The sequence below is a fragment of the Mobula birostris genome, chromosome 1, assembly GCF_030028105.1.
Source record: "Mobula birostris isolate sMobBir1 chromosome 1, sMobBir1.hap1, whole genome shotgun sequence".
NCBI lineage: Eukaryota > Metazoa > Chordata > Chondrichthyes > Myliobatiformes > Myliobatidae > Mobula > Mobula birostris.
The window spans coordinates 143,388,964-143,402,874 of record NC_092370.1 but is presented as its reverse complement, the minus strand read 5'-3'; the positions used below and the strand labels follow the sequence as shown (position 1 = coordinate 143,402,874).

Genomic DNA, 13,911 nt, shown 5'->3' with positions numbered 1-13,911 from the left:
CATTATTCCCTAAACAATACAGTATAACAACTATCTACATAGCATTTACATTGTATTAGGTATTATAAGTAATCTAGAGATGATTTAAAGTATACGGGAAGATGTGCGTACGGTTGGTGCGTCGCTGGGTCCTAAAGACTGAGACAGATTAAATAAGAGACTTGAGCATACACGAGAAATCTGCAGATGCTGGAAATTCAAGCAACACACACAAAAAACGCTGGTGAATGCAGCAGGTCAGGCAGCATCTGTAGGAAGAGGTACAGTCGACGTTTCGGGCCGAGACCCTTCGTCAGGACTAACTGAAAGAAGAGATAGTAAGAGATTTGAAAGTGGGAGGGGGAGGGGGGAGATCCGAAATGATAGGAGAAGACAGGAGGGGGAAGGGATGGATCTAAGAGCTGGAGAAGGGAGAAGATAATGGGACGGGAAGCCTGGGGAGAAAGAGAAGTGGGGAGGGGAGCCTGGAGGGTGGAGAGCAGGCAAGGAGTTATAGTGAGAGGGACAGAGGGAGAAAAAGAGAGAGAGAGAGAGAAAAAACAGGGGGAAAAGAATAAAAAAAATATAAGATAAATAAATAAATAAGGGATGGGGTGTGAAGGGGAGGATGTGCATTAACAGAAGTTAGAGAAGTCATCATGCCATCAGGTTGGAGGCTACCCAGATGGAATATAAGGTGGTGTTCCCCCAATCTGAGTGTGGCTTCATCTTTACAGTAGAGGAGGCCATGGATAGACATATCAGAATGGGACGTGGAATTAAAATGTGTGGCCACTGGGAGATCTTGCTTTCTCTGGCAGACAGAGCGTAGGTGTTCAGCGAAACGGTCTCCTAGCCTGCGTTGGGTCTCGCTAATATATAGAAGGCTGCACCGGGAGCACCAGACGCAGTATACCACCCCAGCCGACTCACAGGTGAAGTGTCGCCTCACCTGGAAGGATTGTCCGGGGCCCTGAATGGTGGTGAGGGAGGAAGTGTAAGGGCATGTGTAGCACTTGTTCCGCTAACAAGGATAAGTGCCAGGAGGGATATCAGTGGGGAAGAATGGGGGGGGGGGGGAACATGATGAATGGACAAGGGAGTCACATAGGGAGCGATCCCTGCGGAAAGCAGAAAGGCGGGGGGAGGGAGGGAAAGATGTGCTTGGTGGTGGGATCCCATTGGAGGCGGCTGAAGTTACGGAGAATATGTTGGACCCGGAGGCTGGTGGGGTGGTAGGTGAGGACAAGGGGAACCCTACTCCGAGTGGGGTGACGGGAGGATGGGGTGAGAGCAGATGTGCGTGAAATGGGAGAGATAAGTTTGATGCAGAGTTGATGGTGGAGGAAGGGAAGCCTCTTTCTTTAAAAAAGGAAGACATCTCCTTCGTCCTGGAATGAAGCCTCATCCTGAGAGCAGATGCAGCGGAGACGGAGGAATCGTGAGAAGGGGATGGCATTTCTGCAAGACAGGGTGGGAAGAGGAATAGTCCAGGCAGCTGTGAGAGTCCGTAGGCTTATAGTAGACATCAGTAGATAAGCTGTCTCCAGAGGTAGAGACAGAAAGATCAAGAAAGGGGAGGGAGGTGTTGGAAATGGACCAGGTAAACTTGAGGGCAGGGTGAAAGTTGGAGGCAAAGTTAATGAAATCAACGAGCTCAGCATGCGTGCAGGTAGCAGCGCCAATGCAGTCGATGTAGCGAAGGAAAAGAGGGGCACAGATACCAGTATAGGCTTGTAACATAGATTGTTCCACAAAGCCAAAGAAAAGGCAGGCATAGCTGGGACCCATACGGGTGCCCATGGCTACACCTTCAGTTTGGAGGAAGTGGGAGGAGAGTGGTGGTAGAGGGGAACTGGTTAGGTCTGGAATTCAAAAAGAAGTGGAGAGCTTTGAGACCATCCTGCTGGGGGTTGGAGGTATATAGGGACTGAACATCCATGTGTTCAAATAAAGCGGTGGGGGCCAGGGAACTTAAAATCATTGAAAAGATTCAGAGCGTGAGAAGTGTCACGATCATAGGCAGGAAAGGATTGAACAAGAGGGGATAAAACAGTGTCGAGGTATGAAGAAATAAGTTTGGTGGGGCAGGCGCAAGCTGAGACAATGGGTCTACCTGGACAGGCAGGTTTGTGGATCTTGGGTAGGAGGTAGAAACGGGAAGTGCAGGGTGTGGGAACCATAAGGTTGGTAGCAGTGGATGGGAGATCCCCTGAGCTGATATAGTTGGTGATGGTATGGGAGACAATGGCCTGGTGCTCCTTAGTGGGGTCATAATCGAGGGGTAAATAAGAGGAGGTATCCGCGAGTTGACGCTGTGCCTTGGCAAGGTAGAGGTCAGTACGCCAGACTACAGCAGCACCACCCTTATCGGCGGGTTTCATAGTAAGGTTAGGATTAATGCGGAGGAGTGGAGAGCAGAGCGTTTGGAAGGAGTGAGGTTGGAATTGGAACAAGGTGTGGTGAAGTCGAGACGATTTATGTCCCGTTGGCAGTTAGCAATAAAGAGATCCAGAGCAGGCAGAAGACCAGAGTGAGGTGTCCATGAAGAGCAGACGGTTGAAGATGGGAGAAGGGGTCATTGGTAGGGGTGAGAGTCCTTGCCGAAAAAGTAAGCTCGAAGACGGTGTCACGGACCCCGTGACGGGGATAAAGAACCAGCAGAGATGGAAAACACTTTGGAGTCTCGTATTGCTATAAGCTAATAATATTAGTAACTACGCAATACAGTAATATAAATGTAAATAAATCAAACAGGTTAGCAATGATTATATATAAAAATAAGTGTGGAATATATATGTATGAAAACCAAGCTTCGTTAGGTCTAGGGGTAAAAAGATACAGTCTTACGATGTTGAGTAAAGTTCCGTTCGTGGTATTTAGTTGAGAGGGGGAGGGGGAGGGGGAGGGGGAGGGGGAGGGGGAGGGGGAGGGGGAGGGGGAGGGGGAGGGGGAGAGGGAGAGGGAGAGGGAGAGGGAGAGGGAGAGGGATGGATGAGTCTTCAGGTGAGCTGATGCCGTCGATCTTCTCGTCGTCCTCTGAAATCCTTTACAAGTCCCCGACTGTGACTTTAACCAGGGGGACCAGTCTTCTGTGGTGGAGCTATCACCCAGGTGAGGGTGGACACATAGACAACTCCGCACCAGTCAACCCCTCCTTTACCGTTGGAATGGCAATTTGGATCGATCCGCCTGATCAATCCTCCAAAACCCACTTTCTCTGCGGGCACAAGAATGCTCCTTCAGTGTCCAGATCATGTGTCCTGAGGTCTGTATCATCTGTATCACCAGGCTGAGCATCACCTGTCACTCAAAGAGTCCCTCCTTCCTTTGTCTGTAAAGGAGTGCAAGCAGGCAACAAGTCCTTGAAAGTAACATCAATAACCAGCCTTTGGTCACCATAGCAACCTTCAAGCTGCTCGGTGCTGTCTCTAGCTCCAAACTCAGTAAAAATCCAAAGTTACTTCCAATGCCTTAAGGTGACAGTCCAACCGTTATTCTTCGTCTCTCTCTCTCTTTTCAAAAGCAACATGTCAGTGGTAAATAACTCTGTCTCTCTCTCCTTTCCAAACAAACCATCAATGATGAATGTCTCTCTCTGTCTCTCTTCAAACAGTTAACAGGGGCACTCCTGGATCCCCTCACAACGGAGCCGGCAGAAGAAGAGACTCAGCATCATGGCATACGTGGAACTCGCTGAGGTGTGGGCGAAGGGGGACAAAGGTAAGGCCCTTACTGAGGACAGAGCGCTCTCCCTCAGAGAGCTGAAGGTCGGAGGGGATAGTAAAGACCTGGCACAGATGAAAGCTGGGATCAGAGGGGGGAGGGTGAAGGAGGCTGGTGGTGTCAGTAGAGAGGGGAGGGTTGGGGTGAGAGGAAGATGGAGCCTCTGAGGGCCCAGGAGTTGACGGTGGGATCTGAGGGAGACGGGATTGCAGAATGGTGGTGGGGGAAGGGGAGACGGGAGTCACAACAGCAGCACATGAAGTCCCAGCCTGGAGTTCAAGGCTGGAGTCGCAGTTGGTGGTTGTGCAATCACTTTGAAGGTGTCCATGGTCGTTGCTGGAGTCCGGGTTTTGAATATGCCCTGGGGTGCTGGAGCCGCCGAGATCGAGCATATGTGTTTTTTGGTATCGGTGGGGAGCTGAAATCTGAAAAATTTTGAATTCTGAAATGCAACTGGCCCCAAGGATTTCGGATAAGGGATTGTGGACCTGTACCAACTTCCCTCATTCAATCTATTGCATTGTCCATAGAGATAGAAGATGCCACAACTCTCCAGAAGTGCTATGGCTATGATGGAAGGAGTGGAGGGGAAGAAGGGAAGTAAAGAAAATTAAGCTGTGGTTTCCCCTGACCTATATACGGGGTTTAGACTCTGCTCAAAAGCCAACTGGTATAGGTTTCACCGTTAAAGGTTGACTTAAGATCAAACTGAAAAGGCAAGCTTTTATCTTTCATAACCAAGTAATTTTTATTGAAGCACAAGTCATCTCCCAACTTTCTGAAGGACATTCCCAGCTGGAAATATGAGGACCTTATCCTCTATCCAAAGCATTTCAATAATTGATGGAATGACATCTCACTCAGGATGGTCAGTCAATATCAAAACGTCGATGATAACAAAGATGGCTCTCGTCAAGCCTGTTGGTGTTGGCACTACCCACAAGGGGCCATGCATACCTTATCCCGAAGTTCATATTTCACAGGGGTTGCCTTTGCACATCCTTTAAGTGGGATATGTGTTGGACACCAGCTGGACTTAACAGAGCTAGGTCTCAGTAATGGAAGAACAAGATCTACTACATTGGCACAGATGCTCTTGGGCAGTGTGTTCCTCTTCACATGCCCACATTCCCAATCCCCAATCTCTCGTCCTTCAGTGTATATGTCAACCCTTAACCACCCCACCCTCTTCCTCTCTTTACACACCTCATGCTGGGTTGCATTTCCCCCCACTTTCTTGTGTGCACAGAACTATGGGGTATGGGACAGAAAGGGTAACAATGAACTAAATCTCAATCTAAAACAACCTCCTGGACCTATGTGCAGGTCTCCAACTTCAAGATATTAACATTCTGAAGCTTATTAGATATCTGATTTGACAGAAAGTATTTACCTGGATGAGCCACTGGAGGAGTCTTCAATACAGGGATGTACATGCTTCTCCACAGTCTTAACCACGCTCTCAACATCTTTCACAGATGGTACTTCAAAGTCACTTGCATCCAACATCTCAGAGTCCTGATACCTAGGTACGTCTGCAGTGGGAGGAACAGCAGGTAGCACAGCGTGTGACTTGTTGACTGGTTGAAGGAAAGCATCCATCTTCTGTTCCTTGGCGTCTGTTCGCACCATCTGGCGAGGGCATGGTTTGTCACTGATACCTGGAACCATGGATGATGCTGCCAAAGGTTTGACAATGTCACTGGATGTTATGACTGGCCCTGGTAGTAAAGTCTAAAAGGATTTAAAACACACTATAGTTTTAGTTATCCATATATAGTTTTACTTACACTCAATTAAAACAAGTTTAAATTGGATTGTTTTCATACAAATCCCCATGTTAGAATTAACATGCAAAAGAGAGACAGTGCAGAGGCTGGAAAGGAACAAAGAAAATGCCAGAAGCAGTACACCATAACAGCACTGTGTGGAGACAAAGCATTAACGTTTTGAGTAAATGACCTTGCATCAGACCAGGGACAAGTTGGAGATAAAACAAATTTTAAAAAAGGCATGAGAGGTCAAGCGACAAAAAGGTGATGGTTCAGGTGGCAACAGGTGTCAAGGCATAAATAGATGACGAACATGTCTGAAACTGTAAGAAAAAACTCAAAATGCTGAAAATCAAAGCCACAAGGGGTCAATTTGATGATTAACCGAAAATTTTGAATTGAACAGCACATCTTCAAAGCTGTAATGTACCAAGTTGTGAGGTATGCTGCTCACCAAGTTTACAATAGGCTTCACTGGAACAGTATGGGAAGTCAAAGATAGTAGGAGTGGGATGAAGAATTAATGCAAGGTCAAGGATGGAACAGAGGTGATCACCCACTGCTGGAGACACCACGTGGTGAGCAGTGACCTAAAACAATAGATGTTACTGCCAGTAATATATTACTACTCCACCTGGAAAGTTAAGTTCACGTACACAAGATAAAAAGTGCAGCTACTGCATTGGTTGTACTGTAAAGTGCAATAAGAGACCTCTACTGATTTATTTTAAAGTGAGATAGCCTTTGCACCCACTGCCACATTGATCTGACAGAATAGTTCTTGGTATAACACCAGGAAGGTTCATGATGATTGGAGATGACTCATCAGCACACATTAGCACATATGGGCTCTGTGACATTTACTCGGCTCTACGCTGAACTGAGGCTGAGGCTGAGGCTGTGGCCTGCTCTTGCTGCTCCCAGCTTCATGTCTATAGACTCACTTTGGTTCTGAATGCTCTTTGCTTACGTTTATTGTTCACACAATTTGTTTTTATTTTCCCTCACTACACATTGGGTGTTTGACTGTTTTTTTAAAATGGGTTCTTTTGGGAATTCTTTGTTTTGTAGCTACCTGTAAGGAGATACATCAAGGATGTATAGTGTAGACATATTTTAATAATAAATGTACTTTGAACAAAGGCCCCGTCAGCACAATAGACCAGGGAGTTTTTGGTCTTTCACTGCTAAGTAATGATCAGAAGATTAAGATGCTCCTCTTCCTGCTAGAAGAACAAACCTCTATTGGCTAACAAATTGATTTGGTTCACTGTGTAAACAGCCTGCAAAGCATTGGAAGACTGCAATCTGCTGACTTATGTATTATTAGAGATACTCCCAAGGTTTACTGGGACAAGTTACAGGTACCCTGGGATAGACTACATACGAAAACTGTGGCTACCGAAACAAAGGCAAATCACAGGTGGCTTACAAGGATAGTGAAGAGAGTCATGTTCCATAGCATGATAGAGAGAGAGAGACAGAACCACAGAAGAAGGGTATAGTGAGAGAGCAAGTGAAAGAAAATTAATGAATAAATTTCTTTAACTAGAAGCCTTCATATAACACACATATAGTGTGTTCTGGTGAGCTAAAGATGTATTTTGGTAGTAATATTACATACAGCTTACAAATTCAAAGACAATTGGTATCTTAAACTGCAACAAACTTGACAGAGTAACATATTAGATTGTCAAAGTTATTAATTTTCAGTCACCAAAGAAATAAATTTGACTTGTCATATTGAACAATTTTTGTTGACATAAAAATTAATGAATGCCATTCATTACACATCAGCATTCAATTTCTATTTTAGTTTTTAAACAAAAACCCTGAAGTTGATAGTTAATTGCTGAAGGTGAGAGGGACAAGATTTTTCAGAGGTTTTGACAATCCCTGAGGGATGATCAATTTCCAACAGAACTCAGAATAAAACAAAATTTAAAAATTGCTGCAAAGGTAATTTACTGCAACATCTGACAAGGAACATTCAACAATTTATGATAAAAACTGCACTACAAATTAATACTAACTATTCAAAATAAGTAATTAAATAAAAACTAAAAAACACTACATCACCTTTTTATCATTTAGAGATACAGCACATTAACAGACAGGCCTTTCTGGCCCAATAAGCCCACGCTGTCTGGTTACACCCACGTGACCAATTAACCTAACCTGTTTGTCTTTGAACCATGGGAGGAAACTGGTGGAGCACCTGGAGGAAACCCATGCAGTCACAGGGAGAAAGTACAAACTCCTTACAGATAGCAGTGGAATTGAACCTGGGTTTCCTGGCGCTGTAATCATGTTACGCTAACTATTACACTACCATTTCTTTGATGGCTGGCTGGTGGCACAATGGGATTAGTGCTGGACTCCGGAGCGAAGGTTCCCGAGTTCGAATCCAAGTCCGGCCATCCCCCCCAAGCACACTTTCCATCGGTGCCGGGTTGAGCGTCGAGCTAGCCACTCGGCCTTGTAAAAAAAAAGGTCAAGTCAGGAACGTTCATATCGTGATCTGGTTAATCCAAAAGGAGACCAATCCTGACACCACGCGCCAGACAAGAATGGTTGACTGGTGCAACACGCTAAAGAAAAAAATTTCTTTGATGATGGTTACAATATCGTCATTTCAGGACATTAATGGAATCAGCTTAGAGAATTAAGTTATTCACATTAAACAAAAATGGATGGTGAAGCAGACAGTCAAAAGTTTACTCTACAAGATCCTTGCTATAGATTAATCCGAAGGAAACAGTTGCTAATCAGAGTGCCAGGACTTGGAATATATTGCCTGAAAAAGTGTGGAAACAGTATTCTGGATTTTAAAAAAAAAAAGAGTACCTGGAAGGTCATCCAGAGTAGACTAGGCATAGAGGGCTAAAGATGAAGCACTGAAGATAGAATTAATATGGGTTAGTTTCCACTGATAAGTATGGACATGCAGGGCGAAATGGCCAATTTTCCTTATGTATTGTCTATTAATTATTGGTAAAGATGCACAGAACCTCAACTGAAATAGCATCAGCTGCAGAGCTTTGAACATTTACCAATGAAGGGTATATAAAATCACACTACATGGAAACAAGCCCCTCAACCCAACCCAACCCATTCACATCAGTTCAGCTACTCCCATTTTTCTAGGATTGGCACATATCCTGCAACATATTTCAGGATCCTGTCATTTCCAGCGCAAGTCCTGCCCTGATTTAACTTACAAAATGCAACACTTCACAGCTGGCAGTATAAATTCCACCTGCCCGCTTTCCCCATTTCTGGATCCTGTCGTAATCTGAGGCAACCTTCTTCACCATTTTCTGCATCAGCAATTTTGGTGACTTATGTAAGCTTACCAACCACGCCAACTACATTCTCAGCCACATCGTAAATCATTAATCCCAGCAGCGCAACTCCTGTCACAGGGCTCCACTCTGAAAAAACCTCTGCTACCATCCTCTGACTCTTACCACACTTGTATTCAATTGGCTGGCTCACCTTAGACCTTGTGATCTAACCTTCTTGATCAGTCTACCACTGCTCTGCTTCTGTCAATCCTCAAAAACATCAACTTCATAAAATATGATCTATCACACCAAGACATGCTGACTAGGCATGGTCACTGGGATTGAATTACAGGCTCCCAAGAAGCTACAGGAATAGGAGGAGCAGCTATGTAGAGAGACTGAAGCTAGTAGTAAACATAATAGGGTAGTATGAGTGGGAAATTTCAATTTCCCCAACACTGACTGGGCCAAACATAGGGTAAAGACTTGGATGGAGTAGAATTGGTGAAGTCTATCCAAAATACCTTACTTTATCAGTATTGAGGAACATAACACTAGACCTCCTAGGAAATAAGGTATGACAAGTGGCTAAAAGTGTTTGTCAGTGAGTACTTTGGGTCTAGTGACCATAATGCCACTAGCTTTAAAATAATTAGAGGACGCAATCAGTTTACAGATTAAGCTTCTGAACTGGGCAGAAAAAAAAATTGTAGCCATTAGGCAGGAACTTGCAATGGGTGATTTAGGTGAGATTGTTTGCAGAGAAAGTCTGCTAATTGGAAGTCTGCTAATTGGAAGTCTTTAGAAGTGTGATGTCAGAGTTCAGAGCCTGCATGTTCCTGTTAGGGTTCAGGGCAAAGCTGGCAGGTTTCCGGAGCCCTGGATGACAAGAAACATTGATATTGCAGTCAAAAAACAATGGGAGACGTACACTGTGCGTAAGTAATCGGGAATTAATGATTTGGAACAATTGAGATCTAGTGAAGGAGATAAGGGAGGAAAATGAGGTTGAGGGGGATACTAAATCAGCCATGACAGAGCAGAATCAATCACTGAATGGCCTAATCCTGCTCCTATATCTTATGGTTTTATCTCTTGATGATTACAAGTAGTAGTGGAGTACAATTGAGAGAGAAATTAGGAAGGCAGATAGAGGATATGAGAAGAGGTGAGGCAAAAATCACAAAAAGATTATACAGGTATATCGAAAAGATAGCTAGGTAGAGAAGTCCTCTTGAAAATCAGCATGGGCTTCTGTGTGGAACTAAAGGAAATCTCCAACGGGATCCCACCACCAAGCACATCTTTCCCTCCACCGCCCCTTTCTGCTTTCCATAGAGATTGCTTCCTACACGACCCCCTTGTCCATTTGTTACCCCCTACTGATCTTTCTCCTGGCACTTATCCTTGCAAGCAGAACAAGTGCTAAATCTGCCCCTACACCTCCTTTGTCACTACCATTCAGGTCCCAACAGACTTTCCAGATGAGCTGACACTTCACCTTCAAGTCTGTTGGGATCATCTACTGTATCTGGTGCTCCGTGTGGCCTCCTATACATCAGTGAGACCCGATGTAGTTAGGGAAACCACTTTGCTGAGCACCTATGCCCTGTCCACCAGAAAAAGTGGGATCTCCAAATCCCATTCCGATATGGCAGTCTGTGGCCTCCACTATTGTTGCGATAAGGCCACACTCAGGTTGGAGGAGCAACACCTTATATTCCATCTGGGAAGCCTCCAACCTGATGGCATGAACATCGATTTCTTGATCTTCTGGTAATGCTCTCCACTAACTCCCCCCCCCCACCCCACCATTCCCCATCCCCTTTTCCCTCTCACCTCATCTCCTTACCAGCCCATCCACTTCACTCTGGTGCTCCTTCCCCCTATTCTTTCTTCCATAGCCTTCTTTCCTCTCCTATTAGATTCCCCCTTCTCCAGCCTTGTATCTCTTTCACCAATCAACTTCCCAGTTCTTTACTCCAGTTTCACCTATCCCCTTGTGTTTCTTCCTCCCCTCCTCCCACCTTCTAACTCTGACTCATCTTTTTTTCTCCAGTCTTGAAGGGTTTCAGCCCAAAACATCAACTATACTCTTTTCCATAGATGCTGCCTGGCCTGCTAAGTTCCATCAGCATTGTCTGTGTGTTGTAAAGGACATAGCTGATGTTTTTAATGAACATTTCAGGTTTTATTGTGGAGGAACTGATGGGGCTGAGGAAATAGGGGAAATAATGGTGATTTTTGGACCATGCAAGAGTTAGCAGGGAGATGATATTGTAGGTCCTTAAGTACATCAAGTTACATAAAACACCAGGGCATGTCCCTGTGCATTCTTAGGCGCTGTGGGAAACTGGAGGAGACATTGCATAGACCCTTGCGGATTTTTGCTTCATCTTTGATCACAGATGCCATTCCAGGGCACCAGAATGTGGCTAAAGTGGGACTACTGTTTAAAAAGGTTAGCAGAACAAGCCAAGAAACTGCAAGCTGGTGAGTCTGACATTGCTAATAGGTATATTGCTGGAGGAAGTTCTGAGGGACAGCATCTACAAAGAGGCAGAATCTGACTTGGAACAGGTAGTACTGCTTTGTGTGGGAAGACACGTCTGACAAATCTCTTGGAGAGGATAAAAACTAGCAGCCAAGGTAATGAAATTTATGAGTTTCAGGTGTGAGCAGGAAGTAGTACCATGCAACGTACAGCAAGAACATAACTCCATTCGTTTTCCAAAATTCTATGTTAGTCTACTGCATACATTGGAGGGCGCCATGGTAGCACAGAAGTTAGCACAACACTATTACAGCTTGGGGTTTCGAGAGTTAGCAGTTCAATCCAGGTATCCTCTGTAAGGGGTTTATATATCCTCCCCGTGAAATGCATGGGTTTCCTCCCACAGTCGAAAGTCATACCAGTTAAAAGGTTAATTGATCATTGTAAATTGTCCCATGATTAGGCTAGAGTTAAATCAATGAGCTGCTGGTGGTATGGCTTGAAGGGCCTGTTCTGCACTGTATCTCTGAATAACAAAAAAATAAAAATGAAATAATTAAATTGCATTCTTTGGAAATTTTAATCAAAAATAGAAGCCGCTGGACATACACTGCAGAAAGTCAGGAGGCATCTGTGGAAACAAGCATTGACATTTCAGGTCAAAGAACCTTTGCCAGAACTGTAAAAGACAGAAAATAATTTGCTTTCAAGTTGCAGAGGGTAAGTGAGGAAATGGAGGACACAGGCAATCGCTTTGATATGCTAGGACTGCCTGGCTGAAAATGGGAACTTATTAGAAAAAGAAGATAGTGTAAAACCTGTGAAATGCAGGACAGGTTATTGCTGAAGCCATAAAGAAGGTCGCTGTGTCTGTGGAAAGAAAAAACCTGAATTAATGTCAAAGATGGGTAACATTAACGCCAAACTGGCCAGTCCACATAAAGGTGAAAATTATCTGAAATTGCTTAAGGCAATATTAAGTCTGGAAGGCTGCTACATTCCTGGACAAAAGATCTTTAACCATGCATTCTAATTGTACAGGAAGCCACAGTAGAATTGGGATGAAGAAATAACATGGCAGACAACCAGATGCTCAGACTTAATGGCATCTGACTCCTCCAATAAAGATCATATTGCAGACAGTGAAAGCAATGCACAATGAGTGAATCACTGCTCATCTGTAAGAACTATTTTGGCTGCAAAGTTCAAAGTAAAACTTATTATCAGAGTACATACATGTCACTGCATATAACCCTGAGATTCTTTTTCTGCAGGCATACCTAGCAAATCTATAGAACAGTAATTGTGAACTGTAAACATCAGGAACTGTTAACTGAGCAAATGTAGATACAAATAAATAGCAATAAATAACAAACATGAAATAATATAAAAGAGTCTTTACACGAGTGTAGCTATTTCCTTCTGTTGAGCCTGATGGTTGAGGGGTAGTAAGTGTTGTTAAACCCGGCGGTGCGAGTCCTGAGGCACTTGCACCCTCGATCTGATGGCAGCAGCGAGAAAATAGCATGGCCAGGGTGGAGAGGATCATCGATGATGGATGCTGCTTTTCTACAGCAATGTTTCACGTAGGTGTGCTCAGTGTTTGGGAGGGTTTTACCCATAACGTACTGGGCCAAACCCATGACCTTTGTAGGATTTTCTGCTCAAAGGCATGGGTGTTCATAATGCAGCCAGTAAGCACACTTTCCACAACACATCTATAGAAGTTTGCCAAGGTTTTCAATGACATGCAGGGGCGCAGTGGTAGCTGGAGCACTCTGAAACGTGTTTGGCACCTCTTTAAGAAAAAAGCTGAAATAAACAAGCTAATTAATTAGGTGCCGCCCAGGGTGATTTGAGTCCCTCAGAAACTGCTGATCTCCTGGGATTTTTACATACATCATACTTTGGAGTTTACAAAGAATGGTGCCAAAAACAAAAAAAATCCAGCGAGTGGATTTAACATGATGTTTTTGCTCACGGAACAGCGACTCGCTGGATTTTTTTTGTTTTTGGCATCATTCTTTGTAAACTCTAGAGTATGATGGGCGTAAAAATCCCAGGAGATCAGCAGTTTCTGAGAGACTCAAATCATCCTTGTCATTCTGCAATCTTAAAGTAGATTGGAGAGGATGAAGCATCTAGAGTTGAATTCCCACTGAAAATAGGGGAATTAAGAAAGAACCACCAACCACATATAAAGGCCCACTCCACTTATGACCCCCCCCCCCCAAGCTGTTTTTCCAACTTCATCATTGATTGCTTTTCTTGTCAGGTCCCCCAAGACTATCATACAGTGACCTTCTCATGTACAACTACACTTAAATATTTTATGATTCAAGCAATATACAAACACAAGGTGGTTTTGAATGGTTAGTCTTAAACAGTGAACCTGGAGATGAATTTTATAATCCCTGCAAAATAAAGATCAGAACACCTTCCCACTTATTGACCATGGCAATCACAACACTAACCTGAGTGAAATAGGTTCTGGAGGAGTTTGCACCAAGCAGCTTACTCTCCACATATTGTTGCACACTCTCGATGATACTATCTTCATGTAGAAAATGTACTTCATGCTTTGTTGGATGGACGTTTACATCTACATTTTGTGGTAATATTTCAAGGCTTAAAATATACATTAAAAAAACTT

General features: G+C 44.1%; 1 protein-coding gene across 1 annotated transcript in view; it reads right to left on the bottom strand.

Annotated features, from left to right (window-relative positions):
• Positions 1 to 13,911, bottom strand: part of mlh1 (mutL homolog 1, colon cancer, nonpolyposis type 2 (E. coli)) — a 116,266-nt gene that overhangs the window by 30,909 nt on the left and 71,446 nt on the right. Inside the window, exons 11-12 of the mRNA XM_072263063.1 lie at positions 13,733 to 13,886; positions 5,099 to 5,439 (exon numbers count right to left, since the gene is read on the bottom strand). Coding sequence (XP_072119164.1) covers positions 5,099 to 5,439; positions 13,733 to 13,886 — 495 coding nt within the window. The remainder of the gene's footprint in view (positions 1 to 5,098; positions 5,440 to 13,732; positions 13,887 to 13,911) is intronic.